Below are 22,770 nucleotides of genomic sequence, written 5' to 3' on the forward strand. Positions count from 1 at the left end.
TGGGGATATTCGGCACTATAAAGTGAATAAAGGTGGTAAACTGGAGCCACCAAAAATAAATTTATGTACTGGCTATTTGACATTCGTGTTAAGGGCAGAATTGGCATTCAAAGGCGGTAAATAATGTTTTTCCAAGACCATTCATTAAAAGACTAAAAATATTTAAAAACTCGAATGGGCCGACGTGAAAGGGTAGCAACACTCCGTTTAATTTGCACATCGTCGCTGCTTGATTTTGCTGCTGCTCTAATCATACCTTTGTGTATTTTAAAGCCTGTTTTGAATGGTTATCGAAATAAGGCCAAATTCACAATCGGCGAAGATACTAGTGGAAAAGGCAAGTGTTATCTTGTGTTATTTGTCAACAAAACTAGATGTACATCCGCCTTCCCACTTAATTTTAGGTCATGCCTAGGATTTGATACAAAACAGTTGTGTACTGTTTCGGCATTATTATTATTAATAAATTATTCAAATGCATCGCTCATAATTGCCTGCTCAACGGCATCAATTTTTGGGGTTTAATTTTTCCCCACTGGAGGTGTGGTTTACTAGCTTTCAAACTATCAAAACTTCCACCAATTTACAGTGGTACACTTAATCTTCCGCTACCTTGCACCCACTCGTCCAGGTCCTGTTGTGGGAGTACGTTTGGGCAAATACAGAGAGGGCTCTACAGCTGTGGCTTACCCTGCGCTCGCGCCAATCTTCTCAGCTACAACCCGTGCAGCCGTGGCTAGTCTACAGGCCTGCCTGGACGCCATCTACCACCAGCCCCACGAGAAGGAAAGCGCAGTGCTGTTCGACCGTGTGGCCGCTCGTCTAAGTGTCTACGACGCAGTTACCAAAACTGGCAACTGGTGCGATTTCACCGTACGAGAGTCGCGTCTTGGCGATTGTCTTATGGAAGTGCGAATCCAACGTGGCAATCTCATCGATGTGAGTTAATGCTCTCACTTTTTCAATCTTGACTACGTCCGAAGGGTCATCTACCTTTGCAGTGGCTAAATTTCTATTCTAGAACCAAATTATCTCTTCGACCCCATAGCGTTTCCTCTGTTTACTATTCCTTATTCACAGATGAAAAGTGTGTTTGACAGCCGAATTTAGTCTTGATGGTCAGCAATTGTTGTGTCATTAGTAGTAAATAGCATACCTTTTGGCCATCAGTGACCGCTTTTATTTTTGCGAAGATCAAATCCCTTATTACCCCAAAAACCAGGCTCAAATCGCTTTTGTGGACCAAAGATATTACCTAATGATGCGGAATTGCAAACGGAAAATTCTTTTAGGCTAGTGAATAGCCTTAGGCAATAGTTGTGGAGCAGAGGGCGAGAAATAGGATGCATTTTGGCATACATTTCGTATCTGTTTGAAGGGGGATATTGCGGATCTGGAGTTTATTCTGAAGCAGTGGTTCCAGCCAGGGGGGCCTGGTGGCTCGGTGGGCGTTACTTCTTTTCACTTGGTCGTACTTACCGGGTGAGTGAAATTTTTGTTGTATTTTTTGCTTAGGCTTATTTTTAAAAAAGCTACGAGTACAGATGGACATTATTCTTGGTTAAGCGTCCCTCAGAGGTGACCTGTTTCACCTATAACGCTCTCCTGGTTTTGCTATATACTTATGAACACTGTGTGTGTGTGTGTGTCGTAGGTTGTTATCCATTAATTTGCATTACTCCCCCATATTTCGTACCTATTCTTTTTAAAAGGAAAGTTGTTGCACCGAGGTGATGTGGCTTTACTCAAAACTTACCAAAATTTTTTTGTGCTCTTGTGTCTTGAATGTACTTCTTTTTGCAGTGATTCCCAACTCATTGGCCCACTCACTGAGCGTTGTGTGTTTGGCAAAGACGTATGTTTTCACTCTCACTACTATTAATTTGCTTTTTTCTCGGTCATTATTAACCTATTGTTCACTTTCATTTTAGACAATCACGGAGCTGTGCTGTGGCCTTAAATTTGTGATTGCAAAGGATGCATTTTTCCAAGGTATTTCGTTATATTCTCTTTCATTGCAGCTCCACTTGTTGTAGACTTTACCAAACACTTTGTTTGCACGATCTACTAACTTTGTGAATTGAATAACGGATAAGCCTTATGTTAGGTTAATAGCCGGCTACCAATACTCGACGTCATTCTGCAATTAGGACTTCATTAGAGGTAGTACTATTAACCTGTATCGTAGACGGTGGGTGCGTAGCCATTGAATGGACAGTCTTTTTGCTTTCTCCCTCAGTAAACACCCTCGCTACAGAGAAGTTGTATGAAGAAGTGCGAAGGCGCTGCAAAGCCATCCTAAAGGGGGAGGACAAGCCAGTGCACAGCGCCATCCTGCTGGATATCTGCTGCGGCACCGGAACTATCGGTTTGTGCCTGGCAGACGTGAGTGAAACTTCATATTACATATTTCCCTGTGGCACGAGTGTATATTTCCACGCTGGTACTTCCTCCGTAATTTTTGCCACTTTTGGCTTTACGTTTGGCGCTCTGATAGTCACTGATAGGTTTCTATTTATCATGGTGTATGTAACCAATTTGACTTTTAACATGCGACTCCCATATTATAGCATTATTTTGGTTGCACTTTTTCTCCAAAATGTGATACAAGCTGATTGCCTTTCATTTCTAGTGCTTCGAAAAGGTAATTGGAATCGAGTTAATTCCTTCAGCTGTCGAAAATGCAAAAATGAATGCGAAGCTAAACGGTGCGTTTACAGTATATCTGCAACGCTATAGCAATTACGATTTCCCATTGATCAACCACTGGTTTTGTCCGGTTGCCATAATTCTAAAGTCCTGCTTTTAATTAAGTGATTTCAACCCTTTTAGACATCACAAATGCACAATTCTACGCTGGGAAGGCTGAACTAGTGTTAAAGGATCTCATGCGAGACCTACCGGAAGACAAAGAGATAATAGCTGTTCTGGATCCGCCGAGGGCTGGTGTCAGTAAGTCATTCGTTGTTTGAAATGGAAGGTCAGCAAATCCCAAGTCACTGCTATGCGCAAGAGACGTCAGAAATACTTCTTGATGCACATTTTTCTATCCTTTTCGACAGTGGGCCAAAAAGTACGGTAATCCTCGAATACTTTACGTGAGGCAGTCCTGATTTCTACTTCAATGGGGTATAAATAACCTCGCGATTATTTGGCCACTTGCAAGGGTTTCGATTGATAGGCAGTAGGATTGTCAGGAGAACCTTCACTACAAAAACAAGTCACCCTAGGTTTCTTTTTATTTCAAAAGGTTCAGTAGTTTTACTACCCTTGATCCCTACTTTCTATTTACGTACCTTATCCCATTCTGAGTTTACTTGGTCAAAATACCCTTTTATTACCATTATCAAATTCTACTAAATTATTCGCAAAAAACTAATCTTCTTAAACTTTGTTCTGAAAAATCTTATTTCTACTTATTTTACCCTCTGATTATTGAAATAAACTATAATGACTGTCTTTAAGATAAACTTATAACATAAATTGAATTGATAAGTCCTTAAAACAAAGTTACTCATTTTTTTATTTCTTCTCGTTCCGTTTACTTCTTTTATGAAATCGTAGCTTTGGTTTACTTGGTATGCTTGTGTATTGCCTAAAGCAAAAAACAAAAATACTCCTTTACTCCTCCCGCAATTTTCTTTGTACTTGCTTGTTATCGTTTATCTTTAATGTAATCAAAGGAGGTCACAAATTCGGTGAAAAAAGTAGTAGTCTGTTTTTTTTAAATTAATCTCTGCTTACCTTGAAGGGTGTATTTGTTTGATACTCACTTAACGATGTCGAGCACACTATTTGTGTTCTTTTAGACCTTGGGGTTATCGAGGCTATTCGTCGTTGTGAGCGTGTTCAGCATTTGATATTTGTGGCCTGTGACTTATCAAGGGCTGTAGCCAATTTTGAGGCGTACGTGCGCAACACTTATTGCTTCAATTTTCCTGCATTAGTATTCCTTTTGAAAGTCTAGTTCTCTGTGTACGGTTCAAAAATACGCAGCCGCAACTTTGACATCACCTTTTTCCGTGTCTGATGCAAATGGTTAATCACAGGAGAATCCAGTAATGCGTTTTTTGTAAAGTTTTCTTAAATCTTTACAACAGCTCAATAGCCTATAGCGTAAGATAATAAATCCGACCTCTTATTAGCGTGAAAGTGTGTTTTTTAGTTGACTATGCACATTCTTTGGCTTACACAGATTAGTGATATTGTAAAAGGTGAAGAACTGTAGTTGTTTCAAGAAATTGTAAATTTCATGGTGAAAATACCACTGAAAGGCCTGTATTTCGCCTGGCTTGGTTTTGAACCTTTATTTACCTTATAGGTTTGCTCGTCCCCCCTCGAGGAAATACGTTGGTGCACCATTTTTTCCGACGGTGGCAAGTTGCATAGACCTCTTTCCGCATACACCTGGCATTGAAATTGTCTTATCACTAAAGCGCCTTCCTTCTTCAGATTGTGATCACTGAAAAGACTGCTTTGTAATTTGTTCCTAGTTCCGGGTCTGGTATCGGTTTTATACACAATCATTGAATATTTCGCAAAAAAACTTACTGAACTTTTTCACTGCTATTTCCTTGCTGTTTGCTATATTGGTTTCTGTTGCCAAAGTTGGAAGGTAGGTTTCATTATAGCGTACGTATCCCTTTCGCCATTCATTGGCGATGGCAGAAAATAAGTTGACGAATTAGTGACAGCTTGGTATGCCTTGAGTGCACAACCTAAAAGTTGACCTTAGTAGTTGGAGTACTCCTGATACAAAAGGATTAGATGGGTTAGGTTACAAAAATTACTGCTAGTCTTTCTAACTCAATTGCGCTTTTGCATATGACCAGGCGTGATCCCTACTTTTGAATAGACTATCTCACGAGAAGTACAGGATACCGTCTCAAATATTCCAGCGATGGATGGCTGTTTCGGCGACTTGAACTGCCGCGAGAGAACAGGATGACGTTCGGTTCCCTGCTACTGTGGTTGTTCTCAACAAGGCTGATCACGACCTTCGAGAGGGACCCAGCCATCGAAGGGTGATAATTGTCTTTCATGCTTTAGCACCAGTCCTAGCATAGCATTAATCTGTATCTTCTTTCATCCTTTAATCAAGAGTGTTATCGATGACTGCGATGTCATCTGCTCTGTGTTATAGTCGGTGTCCTGGATAAAGGCTGCACTGCACATTCAAGAAATACCGCAGAAGAGATTTAGAACCTTCTAACATGGTGTTCCGTGTTTCCCTTTGTTCGCGGTAAGCCATGCCAACTGCTATGAACTTTGAAAGAAGGCATTTCTGAAAGGCCACGCTATTGGGTGAAATTATAGCCCGGGAGTGAGTAGGAGTCCCCGCATTTAAGCAGAGTACTACTTCAAAACCTTCAACTACTATGTTTTTTGGCGACAATGGAATGATGTGAAGCTCTGTGTGACCGGTGGTCTTTTTTTGCTCTATCAGGTTGCATATTCTTCTGTAAATACAAATTTACGTACAGCTATTGCAATCCAATTAAAAATATTAACTCTTTAATGCTACACCTTGTAAGGCGTCTCCAGGACCATCTCGGAAACCGCACGGCAAAAAACCGCTTTCCAGGTCATCCCTGTTTTGTCTGATTCCCCGACATTGTTGAATACATTTCCTAGTAAATCATTTTACATCATTCTTGTTTTGAGTTTTGGTAAAAGGATGGAAGTGCTAACGCGCTGCAATAGTGTGAGCGGTGAAATCGACTTTTGCCCCTGTTCCTCAAGTCGTCCGGGGCGGAAGGGACGAAGACCCCTAAAACTTGGTGGGTTTACCGTGTAAAATGACTTAGACCGGCTGGCATTGTGATATAACGATTTGACAATTTGTGTTACTGTACGTTTAGCTGCTCCAAAGTAGATTGCAGCCACTCTACTGCCTTCTCTTCAGCATGCAAGCATCATATGTTCTTCCATGCTGCCCTGACTTATTACTTTTTAAGAGAAGACTTAGTGGGGTAATTTAATACATGTTTGTTTGAATATGCTTCCTAGGTAGCAAGCGACCATCTTGCGCCACCCTCTTCGGGAACTTAAGTTCCCGATCCCCAAGAGGTAAACGAATTCTGATTCCCTGCAAACTCTGGTAATAATGCGAGCCTTACCCATACTACTCAGGTGTAAAATGTCCCCTAATCATTCTTCTCAATTCAAAAGCCTGGGGACGGATACAAAAAATATAGGATTTATTACACTGCATCGTAATCACTTGCATAATATTTGGGCAAACTTACCTCGGTCTGAACACTACTTTGTTTATTTATACCTTCGCGAAAATTTAGTATAAGGCGATGCTAGGGAGATGCACCCAGATTTTTTTGACGCTGAAGGTAAAATTAAGGGTTGAACCTAGCATGTTCGAGCCACTTTCCAAAAGTGAACATCAGTTCTGAATGGGGGAAAACCTGTTTTCGCCTTTTTTACTTCTACCTCAGGTTTTGTGCCCTTAGAGCCCAAGGATTAGGTAGAGATGGCCATCTTTTAGTCGGGAAGAATGGTGGGATGTAGAGGTTGCCAATGCATGGAGGAAGCTGCAATCCCATCCCTACGCAGGGGACGGTAGTGACTGCCTGATCACGCGACTAGCAATGGCTTATAGTTTGGTAGCTGGAAGACATATTCCAACAGACCTCTATTACACATCTATTCATAATATTTCGGTGCTTAATACGTGCACCAAGAGTTTTAAACAAGTATATCGTTTCCCTACAGTTGTGTTTTGCGCTTTCCACGCAAAGAGTATAGATTTGTTGCACATTTGCAACTGTAATAAGCGTTTTTGCACATACGGTTAGATAAATTTCAGCATTTTATTGACATAAAACAACTATGACAAAGTAGCCTGTGTAATTCATTGGCGAAGTTAACCTCAGAATGCACGCCTCCGTCAGGTTGGGAAACACACTTGGCTGTCAGCACTCCAAGGCTGCTGCAGTTGTTTCTTAATGTATATTTGTCAGCATATTTAAAAATTGAGATTTGGCTGTTTGAAAACTAGCCTACTTAGTTCTGGACCTACAATGCTTAGCTATGTCCATCTCTTTTGTCGTAGGCACATTGGCCGTATTTTCCATAGGTTTTTAGGGGCTTTTTCGTATTTTTTTGAAGTGATTGGAAGTTGATGCAGTTTAAAAATGTCACTACTAGACATGTAGGTCCGTCGTCAATGAGCTGCAGAGTTTTGTTCTATTTCGCCTGGCTTTTTGCATTAAAATAATGTCGCTGATGTAGAAACCTGTCGTGTGTTCACTACTCCTTCTTCATTAATATTTCATATTTCAATCCTTCATATCTATGCTTTTGATTTTAAATTTTGTCAGTACCCTTAGCCACTACTTTATCGAGAGTTAATACGTTTCCTTGGGCTTTCACAAATCCTTTCTTGTTTACTTCGTGACTCACCTATTTCAGCACCTTTTTATACTTTACCGCTACGTCTGTGATGATCGGCTCACACAGCTAAAATGTTTTCTAGATTTTTACACATTTTGGCTTTCCTTTTATAGGATTCCCGTTGGAATGCGATTTTAATTCAAATGAAGCACTTGAGTGATGATTGGTACGCCCTTGGGCCAAATTATTATAGGTAGAAGTTTAATTGTACAAAATTAAGAAAGTGCTAGGCGGCTCATTCTCTACAAGCTTGATTTGACCGAGTCACAAAACTTCAACGACTTTTTCATTGCTGTCGGTGGTTGCGGTGGTCTCACTGCTTTCCTTCAAAAACCCAAGCAAACTGGCAATTCCGTCCTTATTATTACTACTGCGGCTGGAAAAGTTTTTGCTGAAAATTTAGTGAGTTTGATAATTTATAATAAAATGAATGTTTAGTGGAAGGACGCACCTCCTGTCGCCGTGACATGGTCGGATTCAGAAGAATTGGCAGTAGTGCAGAAGTCTGGCTATGTTACCATGCTCAACTTGAATGGTACTTTCAAACGCCGCTTCGGTTTTGGTAAAGAAGCTGAAAATACCCAGATAGTCGAGGCCAAGTTTTTTTCCTTTGAAGGAGTAAGTTTAGACTATTTGTGTAATTCTCTTCACTTACAGCGAACGGCAGTAGCCGTTATTACTGGGAGCTCGCAGATCTTTGTGGCCTCCAGTTTAGAACGACCACGCATCCTTGCCATATCCACTGAAGTACCTCTGACAAATAGGGCGTTCGTTTGGCAGCTAGTCTCATCATCGACCTCAGGCGAAATAGGTGCTTTCAAGGGACCGTGGGTTCTTTTGGCTGTGGATAAGGAAATTCACCGTATGGGTGTGGGCAAAGCAATGAAGGTAAGGCGGTTTCATAACTAAAACCACTCCATCTGCTTTTCACTCTGCACTTTAGAAGGTTAATATTTACTGAGTTAGTTTGTAGCCTATTCCACCGACAATATTGCTATGTGAATCTGATGTTTCTATTTGAATTCATCCATATTTTATGCTTTTATAGTAAACAATCCTATTACTTATGTTACATAATTCAAATGAAAAATTAATCAGTAAATTGCTCAAAAGAGGGTCGGTTTTTACACCAATTTCGTCTCTAAATGTTCGATTATTTTAAGCGTGAAGGTTGGGTGAGTCATTATTATCAAGCTTTATTTGTAATGTTGCAAAATCCCGTCATTTTAACTAAAGCTCAAGTGTAGCTGGAAACCTAGCCTTTTCTTTTTGGTGACCAGGTTGAAATCCAGAGCCAGGGTCGGCAGAATCGTTTCTCAGCCTACCACAAGATGGCCATCTCACCGGACGAAGAGCGAGTGGCGCTCTATCTGGACAGCGGTTTGCTACGTGTCGCCAGCCTTGGTCCCTCCTTTGAGGTCTGCATGGAGCTCGATTTTTCGGATCGCGCCGCGGCGTTGGGTAGTGGTAGCAATGGCGGCCACGTTGCCACCCTTCCCTCTGACATGGCCTGGTTCGACAACTCCACCATTGCGCTACAGTGGCGAAACTTTTTGGTCATTGCCGATATGGAAAAAAACGTCTACGAGCTCTTCTATCCCTCCTTTGTACATATCCAACCTGAGGCGAGTCAGATGTACTTCTTTATCACGTGGTGGGTTTATATCTTCTCCGCAAATTTATTTAATTCATAGGTCCTATTGTTGACCTCTTCATTAATTGGACTGCAAACTTATGGAAGACTGTATTCATCACTGCTTGCTCGTAGTTTTTCGGTTGGTTACATATTCACTCACTAAACGTATCATTATCTAGAAGCTATTTACCTAAAGCCAGGAGAAGTTACTCGCTTGATTATTCAAGAGTAAAGGCAAACGAATTTTTTTGGCAGTTTCGCCTCATTTTTTGTACCATGAAAGCAGTAGGGGTACTCTGGTAATCAAAGTTGGCTTGTTAACCGCTTCTTTCTATTGTCTATCCATTCAAATAACTCTCAGCTGTTCCCATTATCGTCGTCTCAAATACCGTTTGTAATACACAAGGGATAGTAAATTTCTCTTATTTTTATGCTCTTATTTACTTTTTCATTGCAAAATCGACCAACTTTTGGGCGACGCTTTGAAATGGGTCCGTACAGTTGTTGCAAAGTAACGTCTACTACCTAGTGGTATGTATATGTTCCCTAATTGAGTTCTCGTTACCGGTAGGCAGTATAAGTTAACCGAATTTGTATAAATTTCTAGGAAACTATCATGAAAACCCAAATTTTACATGCTCTATTTTTCAGCAAAATTATTATGGAACTAGGGTTGCATGTAGTAAATCAGTAGTAAATGCTTGCACTTCAATGTAGTGCGCACTTTGGGCCCTATCAATTGGCTCTTCTGGGAAGATAATTACTGTCGGCTTTTGCTTTGGAAATGTGGAGATTTAGGTGAGTTGACACGCTGATTGAGTAAATATCCTCTCGTTGACACGTGCAGGTGGATGGTCTGCGGGTACTGACGCCGGCAACTCACGAAATAATCCAGCGGGTGCCGCAGGAGCTGGAGTGCCTAGGTCGTATCGGGGCCTCAAGTCCGGCAGTTCTCCTGCTCTCCGCTTATCGTGAGTGGGAGGCGGGCTCGGGTCGTGCCCACGAATTCCTCCGCCCCATCCATTCCGCCGGCCGTATGCATGATGCCGTCTCCGCTTGCCTGCGATCCGCCGCTCAATGTGCCCCCTCCTCCGCCTTGGACGTCCAGCGGACTCTCCTCGCGGCCGCCCACTTCGGCCGTGGCTTCCTCTCCATTCTCGCAGCCCCTGGCTCCGGCGCTAAGGACCTCGATTGCGGCACGCTTGACAACCTGTGGGTCTCTTTAAATGTCGTTTTTAGTTCTAGCTTTGGTGAGTTTGAACAATGCTTTTTCCAAACACCGATGTGGGGCTTTTATTTACATTTTAGGTCCGAGCTGACAATTCAGATCACTACAACCTTGCGTCTGTTGAACAGCATTGCAGTCGACTGGATTGGAATGGCACTCACTTGGAAGCAATTTGAGTTGCTTGGTCCTTCGACACTTTTAAATCGCTTGCTTGCAAGAAAGCACTACCCTCTTGCTGTTGAGCTTGTCCGGGTCTATCAAAAGTTTCCCTCTAAAATTCCTGAATATGTTCAGGTATTATGCACAGTTCAGATGAGATATTATTTCCAGTTGATTTCATGTAGAAAATCCTTGCCCTGGTCATGTGTGAATGCTCTATCTGAATTCAAATTGGAACTGCCTATGTTGTTCATTTTATTGCGAACATTCGTATTTTGGAACCGCGTTGATCTCTTACCATAGGTAAGAACGACAGGCATGACGCGAATCCTCCGCCATTGGGTGAAAAGTCTGCCAGCCCAGTCGGCCAACCCCTCTGATACGAGTAATAGCATGCTAACACGTCGCCTCTTCGAGATAATCAATCGCTGTGGCGGCAGTGATAGGAGTGCTGACGGTGGAGGCGTGTCATTTGCGGCGGTAGCGGAGACTGCGATTGAATGCGGTCAGTTGGCCCTGGCGGAGCGCCTGTTGGAACTGGAGCCTCGAATATCGGCGCAGATCGCGCTGCTGATGCGTCTGCGCCGCTATGGCCACGCACTGACCCGTGCGGTGCAATCAGGTGACGCGGATCTTCTGCTAGCGGGGGTGCTCCAGCCCTTACAGGAGGGCGAGGCGCGCATGGAGCCCACTGCACTGAGCCTCCTCCTGCGACAACATCCCATCGCCCTTGCTCTCTACCGGCAGTACCTTGAGGGTGCAGGTGTAGGTGGTAGTATCGTACCGCGTCAACCTAGGGGCAAGCTCGCCTCACAAACCCTTGCTGTTCTCCAACAAGAGGACGATCCTGCTCTGGCCATTCAAAGAACTGTTCTTGAAGCATTCTCGTCCAAGGTGAAGCTCGATACTTTCACCTTTATAGAGTTGAATTCAAAACCATATATCTTAAGTAATGGGTGTGCTGCTTGTCCTTTTTACGCCATTTGGTCGTAAAAGTGTGAACTTGAAGAATCTAATTGTGATGCTTGAGTTCCAATCTTTGAATTCCATTAAACCATCTTTAATACGTTTTGATCATTGTAGAACAGTGAGATAACAAATTCACCTGGCCATAATATACTTTGAAATAGTGCTCTTTAACTGTTGGAAAGGGTAAAATTGAAAGAGGAATTCTTCTATCAATTAAGCTATTGCAAAAGATTGCCACAGCCTAATTACATTGTCCCGTGTAAGAACTACCACCTCCATCTGGCAGTGTGTGCGGTAGCCCTTCAGTAATCCATCTTTTGTGTCCAGTTGACTTCAACTTAATAAACTTATGTATTTGACTTTTAGGATCCCGTGTATCGATCTTCCTTGCTACTGAAGGCAAGAGATTCCTACCAACAAATAAAGGCCGACTTTCTTTCGCATGTAGGCATGCTCTTTATCTAAGCGTACTATATTGCGGCGATGCAATATGTGATTGATATTGAGTGAAATTTAATGAAATAACCTGTGCATTTAACTAATGGAGAGCCGTTAATCTTATTGATATTGTCGAATGCTGCGTGCCCTTTCCTGCCCTGCAGACCTGCGAGGAGGCGGCCAAGTTGATAAACTTTCACAGACGCTTAGAGGAGCAGCAGGTGACTGCACCGTACTTTTGTTTGGACGATCGCGCACCCGGGTCGCACGTGCTGCCACGAGTGCTTGAGGCGGCAGCCTTCCGGTGGCAGGGTGCCTCTGTCAACGCTACCTACACTCGTCTCGTGGCCGCCGGGTCCCAGCTCACGGAGCGGCTGGCTGACCAGTTGCGGCGCGATTTCAAGATGCCCGAGAAGAGGGTTGCTTACTTGCGTCTCATCGGACTCGCGCTCTCTGCTAACACAGATGCCGCCTGGACCGAAATCGAGCGAATGGCCTTCGCTAAGCGACCTCTTATTCAGCTAGACGTAAGCATTAAGCATGTAAATTTAAGCCTACTGATAACTTTTAAGTATATGGGTAATCGCTGTGCTTTGTAGGTGTTTGTTAAGATTTACGTGGACGCCGGACGTCTGCAACAGGCGGCTGACATAATTGAGAAATTACCTTTGGAGCAAAGAATACGGTCCCTCATTTTGATAGGGTAGGACTAAAGTACATGAACACTAATTGCTTAAATACTCTCTTATTTGTGTACTGTGCTTCTGAAGATGCTTATTACAAACGATCACATCTTTTCGAATTGTAGACAAAGTCAGGAGGCTATTGATCTGGCAATTCACGAGCGATCTGAATCAATGCTTCATCTTATTCAGCGTCTTCTAATCAAAACTGATCGCGCTACAGCTGATCAAGTTGGGCGAATTCGTTCACAACTCTCGTCGTGATTTTCGTGATATCTTCTGATTTAATCCAGCTTTTTAAATCATTTAATTCTTGTACAATGCAAATTCTTTGTTATATTCCATGATTAAATCGATACTTGAATGAAGTTGTGAGGTTACTGTTAAGCATTGTTGGCTTTTGTCGAGTACATGATTTTACTTAGTGGTACCATTTGACTGAAATTTCGAGGCGGTTTATTACAGCGGCATGAAAGCACAATGTCACGTCAGGACAATTGAGTCTGTAATCAGCCTGAAAGGTTATCGGCCACCATATTTAAGGGCACGGTGGCTACTGATGCAGAACAATTTTCGCCTCCAACACAATTGTTTTTGCGCTTCAAGGCGTTTAGTTTGTTGTATTACTGTGGTTATAGCTTTGTGTTCATCTAATGTCATGCTCTTGGAGCTCGCTGCTATACATACAAGGCCAATTTGGATTGCTAATTGTATGGATAGGAATGTTATTTTAAGACAATCAGTGAATATTGAACTTTCTAGCCGAATTAACCAGCTGTTTGACTACCCATAACTCTATTCTCAGGTTGGTTAATTATACCGCTTACCAGTTAATAAATGGCCTATGTAAACGCCTAATGGGGATTTTCCAGCTGCCTGGCCTTTCACCCTTAAGGACTGCTGAGCACTATATAGATTAATAATTAGATTGAAATAATGTACCATAATATCTATCCCTATAGTTCGGTTGAGTAACCCTAATTCTGGCTTCGGATCGCGGATGTGGCTGTTTACCGAGTTATGTTCCACTTGGGTTTCATATGATCCATAAGTTAGTGTTTACTCGAAATGTGGCTCATTTACACTAGTTTGTGTTTTCAAAAGGGTAAAAGTGAACATTTCTAGTAAGTCCACCAACACATACACTAACATAAGAAATGGTTTATCTGTTCACCTGCACGATTGTTGAAGCCACGTCGAATCTGTTCATGTCATGTTGGTGTTTATGAATCGCAGCACTAGCTCTGTAATGCACTTTAAACGCATCCGTAGATTTTTGGTTCCGAGGGAGAGCGGAATTTAAACCAACCTGAATACCTTTGATTAATTATACCATAAGTGCCAGTGTTCGTGTGATTCATTGACTACGTATGATCGTAACATAGGTGTCTCTCCGAATGTGGAAGAATTAACGGCTTGAGTCCCATCAGTAGTGACTTATTGACAGTCTTGCTACGGTGAATTTGAGAATAGTTAGTACTCCTACGCGTTCTCTCATTGAAGGTCGCATTATCCAGCTTCGATACTTGTGTCTACACAAAGTAGATGGAAATGGATTTCAATAATCCATTTCCTGTTGTAAAATAAGAATGCTAGGTTTAAGTGGGTTATATTTTACGTGATCCATTTATGGTGGGCGGAATTTTGAAATTGGGTAAAATACTTGGTTTCAAGCCGGTATTTGAATTGACTATCAGTTGGTGTGGCAAGGTCAAACAAATCCCCACGGAATGAATTCCTAAGTAGATCTAATGAGAAATCCCTCGTAAAAGGGGGATCCTGTTGATTGGACTTTTAAATTCCTGGTTTCGCTGGCAACATTTAACTGCAGAATCATCACCATTATTCAGTGGTGTTAAGGACCTAAAGCATTAAATATTCCTGGGGTAATTCACACCGGGCATTTTGACCTAAAAGTTGTACCATTCTAGTGTACACCCTAAGAGCTGCTTCAGGATTTGAGAACAGAACATTTTCATTGCTCTTCTATACAACTTTTCGATATCATTACTAAAAGTGTGTACATAATACGCGCTGGAAGAATATTAGGATCCCATTTCCTATTCGTAGGTTATAATACTGATTCTCAATAAATTCCATATGCTACTGGGATTTTAAAGTGGAAGATCTTGGCAAGAACTCTATAAACATTTTATTATTCAACCAACAGGGTCGTAATGTAGGTAAGATTTTTAACGGGAGAGTGGTCATGGCTTTGTTAAATTTATTGACGATTTCAGTTTTTGCCTTCTTCGAGAAGATAATGCCCATATTTAGCGCTCTGTTTAGTGGTGTTTGTGATTTACTTTCTTTGTAAGAAGCTTTGGTGTTTGCAGGGAATAATTTAATGGAATTTAGAAATTCAACGCGCGAGTGTGCGGATCGGGCTTTTTTGGCCCCCCCTCAATTGGTATAGAGACGAACCGGAACTAGTCATGTCACGGTACACTCTGCACACCGCGTACGACGCTCGTGTGGCACTTGTCAGAGAGCGCGGCCGCTCCAAGTCCTGGTGTGCCATGGCTGTGGTGGAACCACAGCAGAAAGTACCCTCTGACATCAGTTAATGCCTTGGTCAAATTTATGCAGTCCTGTCGCATGTGCATGCCAATATGAAGTCAAATGAATGGCTCAAAGTAGGTGGTCATTAATGAATGGTGCCATGCACAAATTTCAATCATTTGATTTGATGTGACCATCTACACATTGTCACTACTTTCCCGGCCTCCACTTTAGGGGAACGCTCCAACAATCTTATTTTGGCTGCGAAATACGTGTGGCATAGTGTGCTTTGAAAAGAATAATAATTAAATCCATGGTTTTCAAAATGCTAAAACCACATTAAAACATTCCAGAATTGCCTTCGTTGTTTGCAATGCCAATAGGAGGGCTGATGACCCCAAAAATGATAGTTTAAATCGAAGAGAGATGGGCCTCTAGCATCCATCTGCTGGCACCTGCCTTTGATGTAGAAAATGCGCCTCGCGTGCAGCTTATGATGGCGTGTGGTGGGCGCCACGACACTCACATAGCTCCCCCCACCCCCATCCCCAGCAGCAGAAATCGATAAATTCCTTTCCGCGCAAGCCGACGGCGGCGACGGCACAGAGCTGCTGTTCCATGTACATTCCGGATGAGCGAACTCTGCCTCCTGTTAGCAATACGGTTTTGTAGTCTTTTAATATCCTGACCTAAGTTAGTGATAGTCATGCTTGAGTATGTTTAGGTCTCGGACTAGGTTTTAGAATAATTAATTTAACGGGGTTTGTAGAATAAAGAAGTGGTTAAGAGCTAAAAAGTATCGCAAGTAATGCTGTAAGCAGCAATTTATGGATGTAATGTAGATCATAAGCTAGAGTCAAAGTGAAATAGACCAGTTTGTTAGGTAATAAAAGCATCACCACGTGATCACATTTGCTTGAGAATAGTCAAAATATGCATATTGGCTAGCTTTTCCGTATTTTACGCAAGCTAAACATTTGACGCAGGTAAATTTAACAGTAATCAAGACAAAGCCAATTTTTACCGCACATATCAAAAAACTACACGACAATTAGTAGTGCTTCCGAAGCGTACACGTGCCGGCTAGAACACAAAAATATTTACCTTGCGGTTAGACCAATTCAGAATAGCTCTCTTTTAAAATCGCGGAGCCGGCATCATACGTTGCAAGCCTTAGTCGCACTTATTTGAGGTGCTCCGGTGAGAATTTATGGTGCTCTTATGACAGGCAACGCTCATTATTGAGCTTTTCAGATTTTCAAGAGAAAGTGCATATTTATTAATTACTTTGCTATTTGTAATGCAAGAAATGTCAGGTGTACCATGCTGAACACTCTGAAGATCCCCATCGGATACTAAATGGCAAGCCTGTTTTTCACAGTAGGATATTACCAACTTCGTGCTTGCGGATTGCTGGCTATTGTCTAGTTAAAAACACCAAGCGGGTGAGGACAAAGTACTCCAATTTGCATTTTCGAAATGCAATACCTGCGTAAGTGCAATATGACAGGAGCGGCTTCAGGGGCAGTTTTAAAAGACCAATGCACATTTAATAGGTGAAGCTGCAAAAAATTCGCATTTTTAAGTGAATCTGTGGCTTTGTGCTTTTAAGAAGAATTGGTTTGGAAGCCGAAGGTGGTAAATTGAAGTCATTGGGAGTATCTTTGCTATTTTACCATGATTGCGCACTCTGGTGAAAAAACCAGTCTGTTTAGTTTTAGTCCTTCACTTGAAATCTATTTAAAAGTACAGAAAAAATAGGCGATGTTTGGATAAAAATTCTAGTCTTGAACCACTAAAATTACTGTTTTAATGTGCAAAAATTGGTGGATATGTGTGAAAAAGGAGTTAATCGGAATCCACATCACTATAACTCGATGTGTCAAGTAATTCTTTGGGCATTCACAAACCCTCAAGCCGCTGTAAAGGCACCGCTCCTTGTCCTTGAACGAGGCCACCAGCGCTGACGGGTGGCGTTGGTGTTATCGATTTGCCTGGTGCATGGAATTTGACAAGTCACCAGCTTATGCCGATTCTGCAGCCCCCACAAGCACGGAAACAAGCAGCGACTTTGAGGTTACTCTCATTTTCCACCCAAGCCTATGCAACTCTGAGCAGTTTATCACCGCTGAAGCCTTTGGCTACAGGTCAAGATGTGAGAAGCCGTGAATGTCTGGCGATTTAGTAAGCCGAAATTAATGGTATCAGCAAAGTACCATGACAATCGAAGTGGTCTGGAGGAAATGGTAGGCAAACCTTCACTACCATAAAATCAGTTCAATGATTGGCAGCAAAGGAAAATTCCAAACACTCTGCTAAAAGACCCATGGTGAATTTCCTCTGACAAAATTGAAAAGTGGATAGCTGTTGTTACGAATGATTTAATTTGAAATCAAATGGTCCCCAATTTTTTCTACCCTGAGTTCGAGTAATTTAAAAAGAGCATATTATCGCGTCGGGTGAGAAGATGCTCGATCATCAGGCTTACTCAGAGCTCGGCTTTAGGTAACGTTGATTTCTGGTTTTCAACTCCAACCATTTGCTGGACACTTGTTTTCTGCCTCCTCAAAAGGACTCAGATTAAATTCGACTTAATCTTTAGTCAAGACATTCCGTCGGATGTACTTTTGATTAAAGTTCGTTTCAGCAGAATTCCGTTCACTGCGCGTATTGACGCTAGGATAATCACGAGGCTGCCCTAACTTTTTAATTAAACGCACTTAAGTCTATGAAATTAGCATCAGGCAAAGTCTCTATAGTGCTCAAGATTTTCATAAAACATTCGCAAATTTGTCGCTTTATACACATAACCATGGGCCATTGCGCATTCGTCATGCTTCCTCTACTACTGCTACTGTGTTGTACCGTAGTGTTCTAACGCACTTTGATTTTGAAACTTTTGAATAAAACTATTCTATCTGACGCATCCCACTGAGACTAACAATTCTGGCCTTAATGATGGCACTCTTGAGTAAGTTCGTTTCAACATCCATGAGGTATCGCATATTCAGCTCCGATTAGTGGTGTAACTGAAATAGTGCACACTGAGAGGCATTAGTAACTAAAGGTGCAAATATACACATGAATGTATACATATGTAATGGCACTTTTACACCCTTGCAAACAACAACTGCTACAAATTTAATGTCTGCACTTTAAAAGTAAGCCAAGGCCAAATAAATGCCAACATTTTTAGAAGTAGCCCAGCCTTGTGGGCTATTGTGATGCGATTTTCTTATATATTCCTTTGAATGATTGTAGAATAATTAGCAAGAATGGGTGCACCTGGAACTTTTAATTTTTTCCATTAAAAATTATATCAATGTTGTTAGAAGTAGCTTTCGTAGTAGATAATGATACACCTCAAGCATAATTATGCGAAAGCTTCTGCCAAATGTATTTTCTTGCAAGTTAAAACTATCTTAAGCACATTCATACCTATTTATAATTTTAATGCCATTTCAAATCAACGTTGTGAGAAAAGCTGGTTATTTTTTTTTCTTACCCTTAGGGTAATTGATTCTCATTAACACTTTATACTAATATGTCGCCTCCGAAGGCTACAATCAGCCTTCCCAATGGTGATTGTTGCGCACATCCTGATGGCGGTGACTATGAAAAGAGAACCCTCTTGGTTCATAAATCTCACTACACCTCCCCAAGTCATGAGAGAAGGGCCGCTCATCTGCCCAACTAGTGGGAGTGGCTAATCGACGACACGGGTAGGCCTTTTACTGTGTCGTAGTGCTCCGAGCCAACTAATAATATCAACTTTGGTCACGGCCTTTCACAAAAGAGGAAAGGCGCCGGGAAGGCAGAGATATACTTCCATAAACTTCATTAAAAATAATATCGAAAAGGTGTTAATGCCAAAAGAAGTTCAACAAAATAATATAAACCGATGGAAAAAATTACGATAGGCCCAATCAGATTTAAAAGTAGTGACAAAGTTTGCGATGTGCTAAAGTAAGAAATCACCTATTTTTCAAACTTCTAATAAAGCGGTTTAAGTAAACCTCTATAATTTGACTATCAATTACTTTTGCGTTTTTATTAAACAGACAGCAGTTTGAATTTGCTACGCAACGTTCAGTAAAGGTAGACATGCAACTATTGCATCTCGGCGCGTAAAGGGAGTGGTAAGTAGATCGAACTGCATTGGCAGATCCTTAAGACAGGTTCTTCATAAATGCCACAAGTGATCATGGGAGGCGTGAAAATTCAAGAGACTGATGCTGTGCCACTTCCACGTGAAGTCGTTAAAATCGGGAGAAATTGAAACAGATCTTAATCCCTTACGATAGTTTAATCACAACATATACCTTATGAAGGACGAAAAAGTACTCGATAGAATGCTAAAATTTTGCTTTCTCCTGGTGTTTCAAAACCCTTTGGAACCGTATGCTGCTGTTTTTTATATGTGGGATAACACCCACTTCCATTTTAAAAATTCTTCTAAGATCTAGAATTTTTCTTGTGCGGCGTTCACAATAAACAACTGATGAATCGCAGAGTTCACGATCTAGTTGGAAGCGCAGACCACAGATTCATATCTCATGATGCTTGATGGTTACACCAGGCAAACGCCATTATATAAACATCAAATTGTAGTGAATGGTATATGCTTGCTTTACTCCAACAGGTTAAAAAGAACATCACTTGAAACTCACCACCTTCTCATTCTCAACTGTCCTGATCTCAGGTCCTATTTTGTAGGACTTCTTACCGCTAATATAGCCTCTTCGTTCCCAGGTAAACCTCCATAGTAAACCTCTTTGTCTCCAAAAGCATTCCAGCATGAGAGTAACTGGTCTTATTCCTCGATTTTGGTAATTTTCAGTAAAAATTTAGAATACATTTCAATGTCATTCTTGTATATTGTTTGAAATATGCCATAGTTACAACGATCACTTTGAACAAACGTTTAGTGCAATTTAACGCAAAAATTCAAAAAAGGAAAAGCCTGAAGTCTACAAAGAATTTGCCAGTTTTTATAGCGATTAAGAGTGTTATGGGCCGGTCGGTGGTTCGGTGTTCCAATTTTCTGTTTCACTGATTTTCTGATTGTAATAATGCAATTTCAATTAACATTTTGTTGTTGTTTGGTACTGCTCCTTTGGAATTATCACTGAAACTGGTTTTGTTAAAACACCATAAGCGATGGTAAAAAACTGGTCTGCGTTAAATTCGAAGGTCATCGTTTACGTTGAGTCATGGTAGTGCCAAGTTTATTTGATGTTGTCAATGTTAGTTAAATAGTATGTCAGCCGTTAACGACCGATGTCACACGTTCCAGTCGGGGCATTCGTTGGCTTGAAATTCGCTTCACGAAGTCCGTCAAATCCTGGTAAGGTAGATGGCAGATAATTTATCTTCACCACCAAATGTCTAGAAAGATTAAATCGATCTCGGCCTTTGCTTTTGTACCCTCGTGCTATGGTCTTGATTCATAAAGAAGACGACAGAATGCAGCACTAGTTATATCTTGAGATTGTGGCATAATTTAAAAGTTTTAAAGCTATTATCTACTCCCCTGACCTGCTTGGGCTCATGTTTGATATATAGGGTTGGGAATTGTTAGTGCAGTGTAGTACCAAACTGCTTTTAGCCTGACACTCATGGATTGTTTAAATAGGTGATGAGACGGTCAAAAGTCCAACCTGTATGATGTGGAGTTGTCGCGATAAGGACCACTGCAATTTAGCTGCCATCGTCGACTTCGATTGCAGCACACTTATTGTTTACTTAAATGTGTTGCCATTGGATACCGAAATTAATGAAGCAATATGAATTATCGTTGGCAAGAGAAATAAATGAGAAGTATTTTTAGGCTACCGTTTTCTGATACTTCCGATCATCACTGCAGCGGTTCTTTTACCCCATCATTCCGTTTCACACATGTACAGGTGAGCGATTGTATTTTTTTTGTCAAGATTAACCTCATAGTTTGATTGATCAAGACCACGTATGTGAGAACGATCTCATACGTTACTATAAGGTTAACATTTTCATCTCCACTTAAACCCACCACAAATTTTCTTTGTCGTCGTTTTTCTATATGACTCGACCTAAAAAACGGGCTAAAAATGCGTATAGGAGAAATGATATACGGCAAATTAGAACCACATCGTACCGACACGTGCGGCACATGCGCTGTGGGTGTTCAGGTGTAACGCTTCCGACCTTTCAAATTCCGGATATATCCATACTCCTTAGTTTAAGTCAAGCCGATGGGGATTTTTGTGACTAGTACAACTAATCTTTATTACTGTTTTTTACACAAATACCCAAACTATTACGAGAATATGATTTTGTAACCTAACAAGTGTTCCAGAAAATCTAAATTCCCTCCTTTCTCCATCAGCTGCGATTATCTTGAAAACTATTTATCAAATACCTGGCTCAGAATCTCAAAAGCAATCTTTCTATTGAAAAAAGAAGGAACAAAGCCGTGGCTTCAACTCACAAGGTCTAATTTTTAAATTACAAAGGCAACCATTTCAATGTATACTTTCCACAATTAGGTATAAATTAAGAAAATTAGTTTTCGGCATACAGCCCCCTAAATAACTTTAGCTTTGCAATTCGAGTCAACGTTTATGCGCGCACTTGGGTGCAGTTGACTGACGTATTGACTTTCTATTCGTCCAATAAACGACACCCCTGATAGCGTCCAATCCGAGGCGCGCATTCATCATGAACTCTAATCGGGGGTCATCGATTTTTTCGATCGAATGTGTGCTCGCGCCTCGTGCCTTTTAAACCACCGATTAGAGTTCAAATTGCTGTACTGCGAAACATTGTTCGCATGGTAGTCATTTATACGTTAATTAGGGTAGCAGTTGGTTCGCAGGCTCGGCACATCAAATTTGGGCCGTTGAGTTTTAAAATGATTTCAAATAATACGTGGTTAATGAGTGAAGATGTTCCGAAATTTCTGTTAGAAGACCCTGCTATTTCTCCTGATGGGAACATTTCGTTTAGAATTTGTGGTGAGTCTCTTATTTCATTTTCGCTATCCTCCCATTAGGATAACTTTGTAAAGAGGTACTTTAAGTGCTATCAATGCCCTTGTATGTGTTTGTGCATAATTATCGTTCTTGGACTTTTTTCTCTTCATAAAGCCCTTACATTTGCCTAGGAAAATTTCCACATTAACATTTTGCTAAAGTGCAAACCCCTGAAACTCCATATGGCAAGCTATTTGGAGTGCGTGATTTGTCATTCGCGGCAGGTGGCTCTCCTGCTTTCGTGTATAGGTCATTTGCGCCTCTACCAAGTGAGTGGTTTCGCCGTGCCCCATTCAGTCCATTCCTGGATGTGTGAAAGTGGCAATGTGACGGCTTCCGCGACCGAAATAAAGCTCAGGCGGAACAGTAGCGTGGCTCACATATTTGACCATTCAGCTACCGGATTTTTGTCCACATCTATTTCCTGATATTATAATGCTTGTTCAAAGTTTTAGTGAGGTCTTAAATCGAACTCGTAAAGTTATCATGAAACCGCAAATTCCACTAAATAGAATCAGTCTTTCTGCTGTCTGCACTTTAAATATACATCATCGAGGTAGTGAATCATACGCGGGTGCCACACAGCCAACTCTGGCACCGCTGTGCGTTGTGCACGAGCGCCAGCATGGGCTGGTTGAGACTTGCACGCGCTCGTGGGTGCGCTCCGTGCGCATAAGCGCACATACGCACCGATCAAAATTACCCAATCAGCGGCTTAATACATCGGAAAGCGCGCGC

The 22,770-nt window shown here is 41.5% G+C and overlaps 2 protein-coding genes across 2 annotated transcripts in view; both read left to right on the plus strand. All coding sequences in view use genetic code 11, as the record gives it.

Annotated features, from left to right (window-relative positions):
- EGR_00810 (tRNA (uracil-5-)-methyltransferase A) overlaps positions 1-5,028 on the plus strand; it is a gene marked incomplete at both ends in the record, with an annotated part of 5,228 nt that extends 200 nt beyond the window's left edge. The window contains 10 exons of the mRNA XM_024490059.1: positions 590-939; positions 1,379-1,482; positions 1,804-1,855; positions 1,932-1,992; positions 2,240-2,385; positions 2,633-2,708; positions 2,833-2,952; positions 3,810-3,906; positions 4,322-4,455; positions 4,856-5,028. Of these exons, the coding sequence (XP_024355462.1) occupies positions 590-939; positions 1,379-1,482; positions 1,804-1,855; positions 1,932-1,992; positions 2,240-2,385; positions 2,633-2,708; positions 2,833-2,952; positions 3,810-3,906; positions 4,322-4,455; positions 4,856-5,028 (1,313 nt within the window). The remainder of the gene's footprint in view (positions 1-589; positions 940-1,378; positions 1,483-1,803; positions 1,856-1,931; positions 1,993-2,239; positions 2,386-2,632; positions 2,709-2,832; positions 2,953-3,809; positions 3,907-4,321; positions 4,456-4,855) is intronic.
- Positions 5,029-7,566: 2,538 nt separating this feature from the next.
- Positions 7,567-15,087, plus strand: EGR_00811 (Vacuolar protein sorting-associated protein; the record flags this gene model as incomplete). Its single annotated transcript, XM_024490060.1, has 13 exons — positions 7,567-7,600; positions 7,628-7,809; positions 7,846-8,025; positions 8,065-8,295; positions 8,688-9,065; positions 9,891-10,255; positions 10,352-10,565; positions 10,734-11,324; positions 11,766-11,843; positions 12,002-12,364; positions 12,437-12,540; positions 12,646-12,780; positions 14,937-15,087. 13 exons carry the CDS (start codon positions 7,567-7,569, stop codon positions 15,085-15,087), a joined length of 3,006 nt encoding a protein of 1,001 aa, XP_024355463.1.
- Between the last annotated feature and the right edge of the window lie 7,683 nt (positions 15,088-22,770).

The sequence above is a fragment of the Echinococcus granulosus genome (genome assembly GCF_000524195.1).
Source record: "Echinococcus granulosus chromosome Unknown EG_S00003, whole genome shotgun sequence".
NCBI classification, from domain to species: Eukaryota; Metazoa; Platyhelminthes; class Cestoda; order Cyclophyllidea; family Taeniidae; genus Echinococcus; species Echinococcus granulosus.